General features: G+C 38.9%; 2 protein-coding genes and 1 long non-coding RNA gene across 4 annotated transcripts; all 3 read right to left on the bottom strand.

The window, feature by feature from the left end:
* Positions 1–813: 813 nt before the first annotated feature.
* LOC106159005 (carbohydrate sulfotransferase 10) lies at positions 814–4,273 on the bottom strand. 2 transcript variants are annotated; one of them, XM_013535160.2, is made up of 3 exons: positions 3,441–4,273; positions 2,943–3,025; positions 814–1,655 (listed from the first exon to the last, which is right to left on the bottom strand). In XM_013535160.2, the coding sequence occupies exons 1-3, from the start codon at positions 3,526–3,528 to the stop codon at positions 837–839; spliced, it is 990 nt and encodes a 329-aa protein (XP_013390614.2). In that variant the 5' UTR covers positions 3,529–4,273; the 3' UTR covers positions 814–836. The 2 variants fall into 2 exon arrangements, with proteins under 2 accessions (XP_013390614.2, XP_086869702.1); XM_087013576.1 differs by lacking the exon at positions 3,441–4,273 and adding an exon at positions 3,247–3,400.
* Positions 4,274–4,286: 13 nt separating this feature from the next.
* On the bottom strand, positions 4,287–14,143 carry LOC106159006 (carbohydrate sulfotransferase 9-like). Its single transcript, XM_087013577.1, has 3 exons — positions 14,057–14,143; positions 12,705–12,787; positions 4,287–5,860 (listed from the first exon to the last, which is right to left on the bottom strand). The coding sequence occupies exon 3, from the start codon at positions 5,816–5,818 to the stop codon at positions 5,045–5,047; it is 774 nt and encodes a 257-aa protein (XP_086869703.1). The 5' UTR covers positions 5,819–5,860; positions 12,705–12,787; positions 14,057–14,143; the 3' UTR covers positions 4,287–5,044.
* Positions 9,484–12,308, bottom strand: LOC147761646 (uncharacterized). Its single transcript, XR_015334594.1, has 2 exons — positions 11,411–12,308; positions 9,484–10,161 (listed from the first exon to the last, which is right to left on the bottom strand). It is a non-coding gene; the product is annotated as an uncharacterized LOC147761646 (long non-coding RNA).
* Positions 14,144–16,652: the final 2,509 nt, after the last annotated feature.

Genomic DNA, 16,652 nt, shown 5'->3' with positions numbered 1-16,652 from the left:
TTTTAGACCTCTTCGGTATCTTACGTTTTTCAGATGGTAAATAAAACCGACAGCCAGAAGTGGCTACCAGAAATAAAAAGTACGTGGCTACAAATCAGTCACAACGACGGAAAAGCGGCGCAAAAGTTTCGGTGTAACAAGAATGGAAGTCCGCTAGGAAACGTAGTACAAGTTATCAATACCAGCAACCTTATTTATAGCTGAAATACTGGAAATAGAAACTACGATAAATCAAACAAAAGCGCATATAATCCCAGATAAAGCAGTGTTTAAGCACCTCGGAGATGGATCGATCCTGTTAGATCGATTTAGGTATGGGAACCCAGTCAAAATTATGAAGGTGGAAAAGATAACATGGCGGTGGTGTCAGTGCGTTCTTTGAAAAGGTCTTGATGAGCTTACTGTATGTGCGCAAATTTCAAACTGAACGTTGCTCATGGATTTTTCCCAAAAGAGACATTTCATGACTTTAATGAACATTGGCTCTTTCTATTGAATATTTTCAAAAAACACTGTGTTAGATGTCAGCTGAAAACCGTATTAACTTTTAAAGTAACATATAAAGCGAGCGTGATTTCCATTAACGCATATGAATCACTTTTCCTAGTTTCACATACGACAAAATAAATTCGACATGCCAAGTCAAAAACCAAATGAATCCCTCGTTTCACCCCAAAATAGCTTTAAAATGGGACCTTCGTCAAATGTCTTGTCGGCAAATTGTGCTATTTATCTGGATACGTCCCTCCCAAATCTTTCGAACCACGTACTTTACAATATTTCGATCACCTTTGAATCAAAGTTGAACACTAATAAAGCGTGCATGTATGTTTACTTCATGAAAATAAACTCAAGTTGTATCCAAAGTACTTTTCTTCAATCCCGTACATTGCGATAACTCGTTTCAGTAGCTCTCTGTCTACACCATCATAATGTTTTCGAGCTTCGTCGTCAGCCGACATTTTATCTGCACGATGTGATGGCGGGAGTTTGATCATGTCGTCTGCACCCAAAAGAATCAGCGTGTTTTTGGCGTCGTCTGCCAGAGTTTCGAAATATATCAACAGATCATAATCTATATGGCACGGATCACAAAATTTAATGAACGGATCCCAATGCATATTTGGAGTTTGGATGGCGTAACGCAGGAAGTCTTCAAATGTAACAGACTGGATTTTTCTCCCTTCTGTCTTCTCGATAAAGCGCTTCACGTACCTCTCAAATTGAGATCCGTGAGGTGCCACTTGTTCGTGATACACCGACACAAGACGGATCAGAGGGTGACGGACTGTCATTATTTTAAGATAGGTATTAAGGCGTGTGTTGATACCAAATTCAGTGTACTTGTTAAGATTATGCACGTGAATAAGATGGCCTGATATCCAGTCATTATGTAACGCAGATGTGTTCATCTGCTTGTTTAGTTTGAAATATATCTTCAACCAGGTTTTACTTGCTGCTTTTGCCATGGGACACAGAACTATTTGATAGATGTCTTCGACAAAGGTTCTGTCTGGAATAGGATGTTTCTTCACTTCAACTGGTGCTCCCGGTCTAATGGTTTCATTCTGATCCTTGCACATCTGAAATAACATTTGTCTTCTCCGTTTCATAGTTTCCAACCATTCTCCAGGAACTTTATCCCAATGATATTTCTAAAAAAGAAGAGAATTTTAAAGATAAATACACTATTGTATACTACCACTGTTTAAAAACATTATTATCAACCCGTCGTTTTAGAAGCCAATTCAGGCGTGCCAGTATTACATTACCGCGTTTATCATACTTTATGAAAAAAAATGGAATTAAATAGATAAACCAAAATCGAAACACGTATTTAATCTAGCATATATTCAGTAACATCTTAGACGAATAAAACGTGGACGACAAAGAACGCCATGGTGAAAAATTCCCGCGAGGTTGTAAACTTTTGTCATGTGCAATTTTAGCATGTATGTAATCAGATATGTCCATATCTACATATTGTTTGGTGTTTTATGGCGGTGCTGTAATAATAACGAACAGATAAAAGTTAAAGGGTATGAAAAACCTTTATTTTTGAGATTAAGTGGAAAAAATACAGAAAAGATCGAATAAATTTCCACGTCTAACCGCAAGCAGCATTCAAGATGGCGGCAATGCTATATCATAGCGACCACAAGACCATGAGAAAGTATATAATTAATGCAAAGATATAGAGAAACTTCTCTTGACACAGCCGCAGCAGGCACTGATTATAATCAAAGGTAGATGCCACGTCCCAACCCCTTTTGTTTTATTCGTCCGAGATAATATTAAAATGCTACATTATACTACAAAAAAAGCGTCATTTAAGATGCAAAAGTTTGAACCATGCCCTCTTTCATTACATTATAGAAGTTCATGGACAAAGTTATTTTTCGTATTGGATGACATTTCTACTTTAACTGTGTTGCAATAAAATCAATTTTGCGGTCGTTAAAAGTGATAATTAAGATTACTGTACTTTGGGTGGTGAAATAAGTAAAACCGAGGAAAATTCCTCGGGCACAGCACTTCCTCGGGGTTATACTCAGGCGAAAACTAACAGATAGCATGCTTACAATCACCTATGTGAATAGACATCGTGAGAATAACACTGCAAGACCTTTGACTGAGGCATTCTCTAGCCATGCGCCAACGCCATGGTTTGTCACTGGAGGAAAGGGGGAGGAATTTAGCGAGAATCCCCTCGGAGATGGACCGATCCCGCTAGATCGATCTAGGTATGGGAATGGGGTCTTAGTCGGCTTTTTCTATTAAAGCTGCGATGTTAGCCCAAAAAACCGACTTCAGGCGTTTTGTGAAACAGGACTCAGACAAAGGCACTCCGGTTTTACCCAATGAGGTACACAAATTTACAGAACGTATTAATTAGTTTTAAAGGGACTATTGCCATTCTTCCATCCTGCATGGCGTCTTACCTGTTTCAAGATACCAGAAATGTCCATGTCTTTGGCTCTTCTATCAGCGTTCTTCGTTTTAGGTACATATAGTCCGTTTAAATCTGAAAAAAAAAATCTGTCAGGTTTATCTGGACAATGACAGTGAAATGTGGAATTTTAGGAGTGTGGTCTGTAAGTATACTAGCCCCCCTCCCCCAATAAATAAATAAATAAATAAATAAATAAATAAATAAAACGTTTGTTATGTGTATGCTTTTAACACACTTTTTCATACAACAGTGTTGCCTAAAGAACTGAGGCATCCCTGTCCATTCTTTCTCACCGTGCAGCTCTAAACTCTATGACGGTGGTAGGCGTGCTCAGTGGGAGTCATGTCGGGACTAAACACTGGCCATGGAACAGTCTGAATCTGCTCGCTTCTGCTGCAGGTATACTTTGGCTATCCTGTGGACGGCTGAAGCAAGCGTTAATGCATGACTGTTTACCAAAGTATAATATATGCACCCTTGCACTTACCTAAGAACTTCCTGTCCCAGAGGTACATCAGCACGAGCACCATACAAGTAATTAAAATACAGATGAATCTTCTCGTTAAATGTTGCATGGCCGCTTTATGTAAACTGCAACAGGGAAATAAGTTTATACAACAATGTTGAACGCTTTTTTGGTACGCAGGTGTAACAAAACTGAGGGTGCGTGTAACAGAAAGTCCGCCGTCCCTTTAGTAATAATGGCTAGGGTTAGCCCGACCTAAGTGGGTCAAAATCTGGGGCGAGGCTTACCTGTACAAATGAATGGGAAGCGGTCTCTATCATGCAGTGGGGGACTCTCTTTTATGTTACACCGGGACATTAATAATTCTATGTCTTTTAATGCAATGCGGGTTTATATCAAATATATCGACGTCAATGTTAAAGGGATAATATCTCTTCGTATGAGATCTATGTTTCATAATAAAAACATTGTGAACAACTCAAAGAAATATAATATATTCTGTTGTACCACAAAAACGGCAGTTATAGCTATTATTCTGATATCTGGGCTTGTCTTTAGACCACGTGACCTCCATTGATGGCTATACTCTGTTATAATCTCTTAAGAGATTATAACAAAAAAAAAAAACGTTTTAGAAAAAAACAGGTTCTAGCTTTGAATGTAAAAATGGATTCATTAACCATTGGTAAGTATGGGAAAATCGTTGTTTACTCTAGGAAAATTCATTTTTTGCCCAAAACGAAGAGTTATTATTCCTTTAATATAATATTGAAGAAGAAAAAATCTTGTTACGGAAATAGTTCACGCAAATGGCTTTGGCTTGTTGCAAGATTATATACTGCTCAGTTCACACAAAAAAAAAAAAAAAAAAAAATCCCCCTACTTGTAAATTAATTCTAATGGTGTCGCTTGTTTGTGCACTGGACTCGTTTTAGGGCCTTACGCGAGTGTGGATTTCCAGTAACACATATAATCCACCTTTCCTAGTTTCTTATATGACAAAAAAGTCGACATACCAAGTCATAAACCAAATTTATCCCTCGTTCTGCCAAAAAAGATGTTTTAAACTGCACCTTTGTCAAATTTCTAGTCGGAAAATTGGCCTATTTATCAGGATCCATCCCCCAGATGGTTAAAGTAAATGACTAAGAGTGCATTCCCAGAGATTTAGATCGATCCATCCGGATCGACCTAACTTCCTAGGGGTTCAAGCTAAATTTCAGTCAGCCGAGCGCGCACGACAGTTAATTACCCCCTTACAGCTTTTAGTAGCCGGGACAGACGCTTAAGCCGGCTAAGCTGACAGTAAACTAGTGAGACTCCCCACAGGGATAGATCGATCTAAAATCTGTGGGAATGGGGGTCTAAGTACTCCTCACGCATTGTATAATCATCACTCTCAATCTCTCTCTTATATATGGATGTAGATGCGCGAGCAATTACATACTTATTCAAATGAGACTGCTGAGTAACATATACCAGTACATGTATATAGAAAATATCCGTTAAACAACAACCGGCACTGATGTTTTTTCCCTCAAATCTTTCGAACCACGTACTTTACAATATTTCGATCACTTTTGAATCAAAGTTGAACATTAATAAAGTGTGCATGTATGTTTAATTCATGAAAATAAACTCATGTTGTATCCAAAGTACTTCTCTTCAATCCTGTACATCGCGATAACTCGTTTCAGTAGCTCTCTGTCTACACCATCATAATGTTTTCGAGCTTCATCGTCAGCCGACATTTTATCTGCACGGTGTGAAGGAGGAAGTTTGATCATGTCGTCTGCACCCAAAAGAATCAGCGTGTTTTTGGCGTCGTCTTCCATAGTTTCGAAATATACCAACAGATCATAATCTATATAACACGGATCACAAAATTTTTTGAATGGATCCCAGTGCATATTTGGAGTTTGGATGGCGTAACGCAGGAAGTCTTCAAATGAAACAGACTGGATTTTTCTCCCTTCTGTCTTCGCGATAAAGCGCTTCACATCCCCCTCATACTGAGATCCAGGAGGCGCCACTTGTTCGTGATACACCGACACGAGACGGATCAGAGGATGACGGACTGTCATTATTTTAAGATAGGTGTTAAGGCGTGTGGTGATACCAAAGTCGGTGTACTTGTTAAGTTTATGCACACGTATCGCATGCTTTGGAATCCAGTCATTATGTAAGGCAGAAGTGTTCATCTGCTTGTTTAGTTTGAAATATATCTTCAACCAGGTTTTACTTGCTGCTTTTGCCATGGGACACAGGATTATTTCATGTATGTCTTCGACAAAGATTCTGTTTGGAATGGGCTGTTTCACTTTAGTTGGTGCCTCTGGTGGTATGGTTTCATTCTGATCTTTGCACATCTGAAACAACATTTGCCTTCTCCGTTTCATAGTTTCCTGCCATTCTCCAGGAACTTTATCCCAATGATATTTCTAAAAGAGAAGAGAAATTCTAGAAGAAAGTCTTACTATTATATACTGTCGTATCATTTTTTAAATGATATTTTGTTATCAACATGTTGGTTTTGTAGCCAATTCAGGCGTGCCTCATGCAGCCTGTAATATATTATCACATTTATCATACTTTATGAGGAAATGGAAGTAAACGGACAAACCAAAATCTTAATACATACTTAAAGGGATAACAACTGTTCATTTTGGCCAAAAGAATTTTTCAGGGGTAAAGGACAATTTTTCCATACCTACCAATTGTAAATGAATCCATTCCCACATTCAAAATTAGTACCTGTTTTTTCTAAAAAGTTTGTTTTTTTGTAATAATCTCTTAAGAGATTATTACAGAGTGTAGACATCTATGGAGGTCACGTGATGTGATGGCAAGCACAAATTCCAAAATAATTGTGTTAACCGCCGTTTTGGGTGTAAAGTAGAATTTATTGTATTTCTATGGATTATTTACAATGTATTTATTGTGAAATATGCACATCTTTGACAAATAAAGCAAAAGTAATGGGTCATGACAGGACTTGTCTAGCACAGAGCCGATTGCATTCGGACCGGGCGCCCTCTCGTTCAGAGAAAGCACGATAGCGGTTATCGCTCACTTTTTATGTCATTTAGACACAACGATTGAACTTATAGAAATCAAGTGCAACTATATTTTATTGTTTCATTTTGGAAGCTAGGTGAGAATTTGATATGTTTGTTCATGAAGGAATTTAAAATGCCCGATATTTTGAGATCGATTGCGCCTGTTGTTGTAAGATGAGGTTGCAAAATTGAATATTTGCTGTGTATTGTCGGCTACTTGTTTTTCACTATGATCTGATAAAAAACTTATTTTTAGCCTCGTGTTTTAGCAATTTTGTTCGAAAGCTACTAGCTTGAGATGCGGCAATAATGACCCCGACAAACTAGTCTTAAATTAAAAACCGCGCTTGGACTCGTTCGCGTTTATTGCGTTAGAGCGTGTGTTGATACGTAAAGAGAGCATTCACATCGAGAAGAGCCTAGGTCTAGCAAGGCCGAGACCTAAATAATAAATATGGCGGACCTACATGAAAGGATGACCACGTAATCCTTTAATGGTCTCTCAATGAATCTCAATGAATGTCATGCCTTGCTAGACCTCGGCTCTTCTCGATGTGAATGCTCTCAAAGATATCCTTCAATGAGTCATTGGGGCGGGTGTAAAGCTTGAGGGGCCGGCAGCCAGGCCCTACGAACCTGGGCCCCGTAACTCGAAAGCATTGCGACCGAGCGCAAGCGTCTCGATTCCATAACTCGCCTATACTCGCCCAATATAATACTTTGTAGCCTCTATGTGATATCGCTATCCGCATTACGCGATGCTTTCGAGTTACGGAGCCCTGGTCAGAGGCAACTGGAAACGGCAAGGATATACTTCTTTGGTGCAGAGGTTTGTATCAATTTATCTCTGAAGCTCAGGTTGCACTTATGGTCCTTTTAATCAAAGGTTGGCATCGTGTGGAAATAACAATTGAGGAGCTTTTACTCTCCAAATCGACTCTCAGTGCAATATGGCAGCAGGTAATAACCATAGGAGCATTTTTGTGGGACCGGAACTCACCTATGAACTTTTTACTCACTGACATCACTGCTATTGTGTCTTATACCCGGCACATATACAGAGGGGTGTTATAAGTATTGCAACACCTGTGTAAATGGTGCTCTACATGTATGTGACATGGGGGAGCCGTTAGTTCAACGTATTTTTCGGTTTATTGCTCGCTATAAATAGTCCCGGTTTTGTTTTCGAATAAGTTTTTTTTTCTTATTTTATATGGCCACCTATGGAGGTCACGTGGTCCGATGACAAGCAAAGATTTCAGAATAATTGCTATAACTGTCGTTTTTGTGGTTAACTATACCGTATTATATTTCTATGAGTTGTTACCATGTATTTATTGTGAAATATAGATCTCATACAAAGAGTTGTTATCTCATTTAAGTTCATCTAAAAATAGAAATATATTCAATAATATAAGATGCCTACATTATATTTTATTAGAAATTGATATCATGAAGGATTTTAAAAAAACTGTAAAACCTTCACGAGCAGGTAAAAAAACTAGATACATGTATATAGCAATATGACTCTCCAGTTAATTATTTAACAATTACACCAGCATTTAAGATAACACACAATGATTTTAAACTTTAAATAAGATGAAATCTGTTGTTACGTGTACAATTACGTTTTCCTTCATGTAACCCTGCATTGGGAGCTATTAGAGTAATATATTCCATTTATTTCATAACCGTTTATTTGCCCTATGCCTGTGCAATTTACAGAGAACAGAGTACAGGGGCGGATCCAGGATTATTTGAAGGGGGGGGGGGTCCGCGGATGAAAATTAATAATACCTAAAATATTATTTATCTAACTCATGGTGCACCATATCCATCCTTAGTTTGCATGTGTTTAACACGTGGCAGAAACTTGCAAATCTATTGCGAAATTAACCAATCAAAGCGAACTATATGTGACTTTAACATGTTCCATCTTTTCCTACACTTGTTGACTTTTAAAGAAATTTACCTTATAGTCAACAACTCACTATCCTTTTACTAATTTGATTTCTCTTTAATTATTACTTGTAATCAGTGAAAGTCTAAGCTATATACTCTATAACAATACGTTTGTGAAGTCCTCCAAAGAAATGCTGCAACAGGGGCACCTACTCCAATACCTCGACCAGGGTGTCCGCGTATCACACCAAGAAGACAGGATCGCTTTCTCCTTAAAGGACGCCGTGCTGGTCGTACAAAGACAACCAGTGTCCTCAGAAAAGAGAGGCAGAATGTCATTCAAACTCCCGTTTCAAGGTCCCACGTGAACAAGATATTTCTGCTAGCCGGTTATTCAGCCCGGGAGCCACTGGTCTGCCGCTAGGTGGCTATTAAACAAACCGGAAGTTCGAGAATTTGAATTGGGCAATATTTTTTGAGATTTATAGGGTGTCATAAACGGTGTATTATCTCGGCTATTAACGTACTTGGGGTTACAATATGTACATTGTCATATTGAGAAATAAATTTCGAATAATGTGAGATGACCCAAAAGTTGATCTACAGCATATTTAATGTTGAAAAATGAGTTTGAAATCGAAATTTTATTAAAGCTATTACGGAAGTTCGTTTTTGATTTTGATTTTTGTACCTATAGAGGCCTCCGCACAACTTGAAATTACTACAAGTTGTGGAAAATTTATTCAGCTTTCTGTCAATGTAAGCATGTAAAGAACTTTGCCTTAAGCTGTGAATGGCACAAATCAATTCACGGCCATGTCAGCCTGAAAACTCTCACTTACGATATCCGCATATAAGCCTCGCTTTGACTTAGTGCTTTCTCATGAGCTTTAGTCTCGTTTTAGTTTTTCCTTCACACAGTATTACTTATATAGAGCAACTGGGTATTGGGGACAATGAAATAATTTTTTTCTTGGCACTTACCACGGTGCTAATACAAATGAACTTTAACATTTTTTTTCATTGTAGATAAACCTTTTTATTACATGAGGCCAACTGATGAGGGTATTCCTTTCATTAAATATGAAAAATAACAAATGAAAGACAATTTACATTTAATCACATTGCTATATATTTTATTTTAATTTTACATAAAATTCAACTAGCCTGAAATATTTTACCAGTGAGACATGTACATTGCAAAATAGTTATTTTACATTACATTGTACATTAATTACCCAGTAGGTGATAATTCAATGCTACTTTACTTGATTGGTACACATTTATATGTATTTAACCATCTAACACACAATTTCCCTTTACACAGTGGACCAGAATTTTTACAAATAATATAATTTCATAAATTTTCCCAAAGATGTCATGTTAATTTTCTTTCAGTGATACCAGGTATCAATCCATATTTGCATTTGAATAAACTTGTTTTACTTGTATTCTGATAAGTAGATATTATCTATAAGCTACACATATATAAAAAAAACCTGCACAGTAAAAATAAAACAATGTATTGTTAACTTAGTTGCACATACACTTTTAACTAACTTCATGTGGTTAAAACCTAAATTGATTTCACAAACTGCATTTCTATGTACTGATAACCAATAACTATTTATATTAGCAAGAGCACATATTTTTCATCCCTTAGAAGTATCCAAGAGGTTGTGGTGTTCATTGTCACACAGCATTTGGAAATGATGGGCGCTTTTGTTATGATAATTGCACGGCAAAAGGAATTATCCTGGTCCCATTCATGCTATTCAAGCCTAGAATAAATAATAGAGTTTTTAAAAGAATATCATAAAAAAATTCTAACTACATTTATCAATTGCTCACACACATACACACTGAAATTAATCATAATTTATTGCAATCTTTGTAATAGGTAAACTGTAACAATCAATCTTAAACAGCACGTACTATATTTACAATCTTTACCTTAAACTGCACTATTTATACTTAATTCATAACAGTGATTATTAAAAAAACATTTGAAACTGAACTTTGGGCAAAGTTGCACACCCATTATAATTCAAAAACCCAATTTGAATCAAGGCATGAAAAAATTAGAAAACACATGCAAGTCAGAGCACCACATCACTATCATATGCCCTCATCATTGAAGAGCCTGTTTCATTTAATGTACATACACACATACATATATTATTCACCTTTTTTAAACTTGCATTTTTATGACATTCTTCTCCTCAAAACCCCCAACCAATGCAATAAAACTTATTTTGTGTTTACATGTTTTTTTTCTAAAAAAATTAACACAATTGATACATTTAACCCCCCCCCCCCGCCCCCAGCAAAAAAGACATAATTTACGATTCATATATTTCAAAACATGCCTATGGTTAGTTTACAATACTATATATTTCACAACTACTGGTACCAATGCCCCCCCCCCCCTCCCCATCGCTTTGCAAACAAGTATATACTGGTACACCACGATATGCACATACGTATACGTACGTCTATGCAGGTTGGATGACAATGTTATTTCGCAATCCACTTCATCCTTTTCACATTAAAACACGAAGAAATTGCATGAGAAGCCAAGATTCAAACATTTCACTTATACGGTGACATTCATTCCATGCATGAGACCAGAAAGCCACTGCCATCACTCGATCAACTAAATGATAGGTACCCGGCACGGTGAATATACAGCTTGTTGGAAATGTTGAAATTCTACAAATTACAGGCCATCGCACATCTTAAAAATTTGATATGTTCAAAAAATATTGCCAAACTATGAAAAAACAAGAACAGATAAAGAAAAAAACCCTTAAGCTGCATTTGGCACAGTTCAAAAGTCAATGTTTACAATGACGTTTTGTGTGCGGCCATTTTGCTAATCGCCAGTAACTTTAGAGAATACTCAGTGAAATCGATACACGAAGACTTATTCGGTGTATAAAATGTAACTTAAGCATATACTGTATTGTCCCGTCAAATTCATTAGTATTTAAATCTACTGTTCATTCCACAAACACATGTACAACTTACCTGTCTCTATGCCTTCGTCTCCCGCCAAATTTTTTTGGGGCTACCACTCCACGTTTTGAAAACGAGGCCAAATCTAATATTTTCCAAAATAACCGTCAAATCAGCCAGTGGCTCCCGGGCTGATTTTGCACGAAGGCCAGTAGGGAAACTACTGTTAACAGCAGGTCATATACAGCGACGTCTGCAATGGGCTGGGGACCACGTGCGTTTGCAGCCAAAACACTGGAATCACGTCGTTTTCAGTGATGAGGCCAGAAATGGATTTTTTAGGGTTGATCGTCGAATCCGTGTCCACCGACGTGTACGAGGGGCATAAAACAATGATTGTGTACTGCCTAGGGTGCAAGCAGGGGATGGTAACGTCTCTGTTTGGGGAGCATTTCATGTCGGTGCCCAGAACCAGTTGGTTTTTCTAGGAGGCAAATTCATCCAGGATTCCTACAGAGACATTCTACAGCAAACAATGCTTCGATTGGTAAGAGTCATCTTCAGGAACAATTTTGTTTACCAAGACGACTGCGCAACCCCACATCGAGGCCGCAGAATCACTGTTTTTCTTCAAAACCAATGGGTTCAGCAACTGCCCTGGCCTGCAAACTCTCCAGATATGAACCCAATTGAAAATCTGTGGGCGGAAGTAACTCACAGAATTAATAGCTATGGTCCTCGGCCGGTAAATAGTGATGAACTGCGATAGGCAAATATCACTGCGTGGAATGATATCCCCACCCAAACTCTAAAAAACGTGTCACAGGGTATGCCATGTAGGATGAGGGCGCTGCAAGCGGCTGCTGGAGGTCATACCCGCAATTACTGACTTTTCATGATTTACTGTAGTCAGTTCTTTGACGGTGTAACATATCACTGTCCGGAGGCTATAATTTCCTTTAATATCTTATCTTAAAGTTTATACTGATATCAAACTGTTGATATGGTTTTCTGGGGGTGTTCCTTTCTTTTGAATGGCATCTTATGTCAGATTTGATATTATTGACCAAGATATCTCACAACAGAAGACTGGATGTTATTATCACTCAGTGACATACTTTTTTAATGACTCAAGCCAAAAAAATTTTAATCAGCACTCAAAAATAACAATGATAAAATATATTCCATATTAAGTAGCAACCCTGTACTTCAGCCGTATTGTGAAACAGGACTCGGGCAAAGCCAATTTATTTTAGCCTATTAAGCACAAAACTTTTCAGAATGTACTTATCAGTTCGGGACTATTGCCATGCTTCTATCCCGCATCCTTTCTATTGCCGCATCTATCCCTAATAGGCTATCTTACCGGTTTTATGATATTAGAAATGTGCACGCATCTGGCTCTTCCATCAGCACTCTCCGTTTTAGGTACATGTAATCTGTTTAAATCTGAAATATAAAATCTGTGGGGTTTATCTGGACAATGACAGTAAAATGTGGAATTTTGTGAGTGTGATCTGTAAATAGACTAGCAAAAAAGAAAGCTTTGTTATTTGTTTGTTTTTAACATACTTTTTCATACAACAGTGTTGCCAAAAGGGTAGTACATGTATATATTGCTCAGCAACGTCACTAACATGTGTGCATTCTCCTGGGTGCAATACAGTCTAGTGCCCTAGCTCCTTCATAGACTAGTAGGCCCTACTGTACAATACAGGGGCGGATCCAGAATTATTTGAAGGGGGGTCCGCGGCTGCGAAGCCGACCCTTCCCCCCCCCCCCCCCCCCCCCCCCCACACACACACACACACACACACACACACACACACACAACTTGGCGTGGGGTTCGGGACCTGCGGAAGGGCCCCGAAAAGTTTGGTATTATAGAGGGCGAACGGTGCCATCTGGTACGGTTTAGAACTATGATTCAGCTAGTCAAAATACTAATTTCAAGAGGGGGCCAGAAATCGAAGAGGGGGGGGGGGGTCAGGACCCCCCTGGCCCCCCTATAAATCCGCCACTGCGAGACATCGAATACGGAACCTTGGACATTTTGTCCATGACGGAACTGAGGCATCCTTCTCCGTTCTTTCACCCGTGGAGCTCTTAACTCTATGACGGTAGAAGGCTTCCCTCTACCAGGGCCACGGATTGATTTTTTCACTAGATATTCACATATATGTTTCTGGTTGGTTATTCTCAGTACTGAGCCAGAGAAAAAAGTCCACATGCTCAGTGGGAGACATGTCGGGACTTAACACTGGCCACGGAAGAGTCTGACTCTGCTATTGCTGCATGTATGCCTTTGCTACCCTGCGGACGGCTGAAGCAAGCGAAGGGTTTGGCGTTAATGTATGACTATTTACCAAAGCGGGGCCTACAACTTACAGTATAACCAAGACTTTTGGAATAAAATAATTCTGGGGCGGATCCAGAGATATTTCTGACAGTCTTCCACATTATCTTTGTTGATCCATCCTCCATTTTTTGACCGTCTTCCGACAGAAAAAATTAGGTACTCATCAACCCAGAAGACCGCCTCAATCCGCCCCCGTAATTTGCTAGGTTTTATAATTATATGAGTGTGTGGGCGAAAACGGGAGTCACCCTATTGAACGTAGGTTGGGAACTGATAGATGAAAATAAATCAACTTAGCTACAATGATGTAACATATAATTATAAAAGGTGGGGCTTATAATATGCCGCCTGGTACTTACCTAAGAACTTCGAATTCCTGTTCCAAAGGTACACCAGCACGAGCGCCACGCCTATACATCTAACTAATCTACATGTACTGATATGTCTCGTTAAGCGTCGCATGACCACTTGATGTAAACTGCAACAGGAAAATAATTCATACAATAATGTAAGTTGAAGGCTTTTTGGTACGCCGGTGTGACCAAACTACTTAAGGGTCCGTGTAACAGAAAGTCCGTCCTCCCTCAAGTAATAAAGGTACCGGTTAGGGTTAGCCTAACGTACATGTACGAGTTTCAAAATCTTGGGCGAGGCTTACCTGTAGAAATGAATGGGATGCGGACTCTATCTTGCAATGGGGGGGCTCTCTGTCACGTTACACTGGACCATATAATTTCATATCACCATATGCAATGCGGGTTTACATCCTATACATCAACGTCAATGTGATTGAAATTCAAAAATTAATGATTCCATGTCAGATTATGCAAAGCGAGTTCATAAAATCTCATATATATCGACGTCAATGTGAACATAATACGGAAAAAGCTCACGCTTGTTGCAATATATATATATATATATATATATATATATATATATATATATATAGAGAGAGAGAGAGAGAGAGAGAGAGAGAGAGAGAGAGAGAGAGAGAGAGATCACTTTTACGGGGCCCGGTACAAAGGCATTTCTACAAATTGCGACTTGCTTTTCTTTATTCATCCATACATTCAAAACGTTGGGCACGTGCTCTCAAGAAATTTGAACTGTTAATTTTTCCCAACAGCATGGGGTTTCTCATATGCATTACCTAAAAATTGAGCTTCCTACATTTTCGAATGCATTTTGTAATAACATTAGACTCTACACTAACGCCCAAGGAGTATTTTTCTTATCAAGAGTGGGCGGGGTTGGTGAATTCCCTTGGGGTCACATTTAAAATAGATTTAAGGCCCCATTAGTAATGGAAGATCCGAGTATCAACTGATCGAAGGATCAAATATTGCGGACCCTATTTGAAAGAAAGACCGCCTCTCTGTCACGTTACACTGGACCTTTAATAATTTCACATCACCATATGCAATGCGGGTTTACATCCTATACATCAACGTCAATATAATTGAAATTCAAAAATTAATGATTCCATGTCACATTATGCAGTGCGAGTTCGTAACATCCCATATAGGCCTATAACGACGTCAATGTGAACATAATACTGAAGAAGAAAAGTCTTGACCCTACTTGACCTTACTTGAAAGAAAGACCGCCTGCAATGGTCTCTCCGTCTCTTACGTCTCCTGCCTAATCCTCACTTCGATTTCTGAAAATAAAAATCACACCAATGGTCCCATAACTCTTGTAATTAAATTTTGACTAGCTGAATCATATTTCTAAAGACTAAACCTTACAAAATGGCATCGTTAGCCCTAAAAAATCCCAAAATACGCCAAGGGGGGGGGGGGGGGGGGGGGGGGGGGGCAACTTCGCTTTCGCAGATCCCCCTTCAAATAATCCTGGATCCGCCCCTGCGTACAGTGTAAAAAGTGTATGGGAAAGGACTACATACGGTTCCTAGCCGGGTAGCACGAAAATTCGTGCGTTAGCACTCCTATGTACAGTAGGCCTACATGTACATATCAGAATCGTCAATAGGAGTGCTAACGCATGAATTTACGTGCTATTAGCCGGGTTGCTTAGCGGGACACGCACCATCCCTGCCACACCGGCACCTACCTTTTTTTAAAAGAAAAGTTGCTCTTTCTCAGGGACTCTGCTGATGAAATACGTTTTCTGTGTGCAACCCCCCATTCTTTCTTTTGAAAACAAACTTGGCCCAAATTTTTTTATGAACAATATGCATTGTGCATTCCAGTCTAAAAGTACCTAGATCTTGTCTCCTTCAGAGTCTTAGGCTCTATTCCCATAGATTTTAGATCGATCTATCCCCGCGGGGAGTCTCACTAGATTACTTCAGATAATCCGACTTAAATGTCCGTCCCGCCTACTACAAGCTGCAAGGAGGTAATTAACTTTCGTGTCCGCCCGGCTGACAGCTATTTAGCGTGAACCCCCAGGGAGTTAGGTCGATCTAAAGTAGGTCGATCTAATCTAACTGAGACAAAATTATAACCTCGCCAACACCGGCGAATTAATTCCCGTTATTTTATGTCTCTCACAGGTGTGTGAAGAAGTCTTAAAGATGCATGCAAAGTCAATTTTTTGTCACAAAAAACAACCAAATGCCAGCATAGGCCTATAGTTTCAAGTAGTATATTAAGGGTGTATTCCCAGAGATTTAGATCGATCCAGAGATTAAGATTTAGATCGACCTAACTCCCTGGGGGTTCACGCTAAATTGCAGTCAGCCGATCGCGCACCATAGTTAATTATCAATTTACAGCTTTTAGTAAGCGGGGCAGACGTTTAAGCCGGCTAAGCTGACAGTAATCTAGTGAGACTCCTCACAGGGATAGATCGATCTAAAATCTATGGAAATGGGGTCTAAGAGAATTACCAAGAGACATTGTTTAATTTTACCCGAAAATGATGTTTGAACGGATTTTCTGCTAGCATTCTTTGCTGTATGTCAATGGGGCAGAAAAGTATGCCACGAAA

This window comes from Lingula anatina, chromosome 5 (assembly GCF_051362555.1).
Source record: "Lingula anatina isolate TDL-2025a chromosome 5, LinAna3.0, whole genome shotgun sequence".
NCBI lineage: Eukaryota > Metazoa > Brachiopoda > Lingulata > Lingulida > Lingulidae > Lingula > Lingula anatina.
The sequence above is the reverse complement of the archived record's forward strand: the minus strand, read 5'-3'. Positions and strand labels throughout refer to the sequence as shown.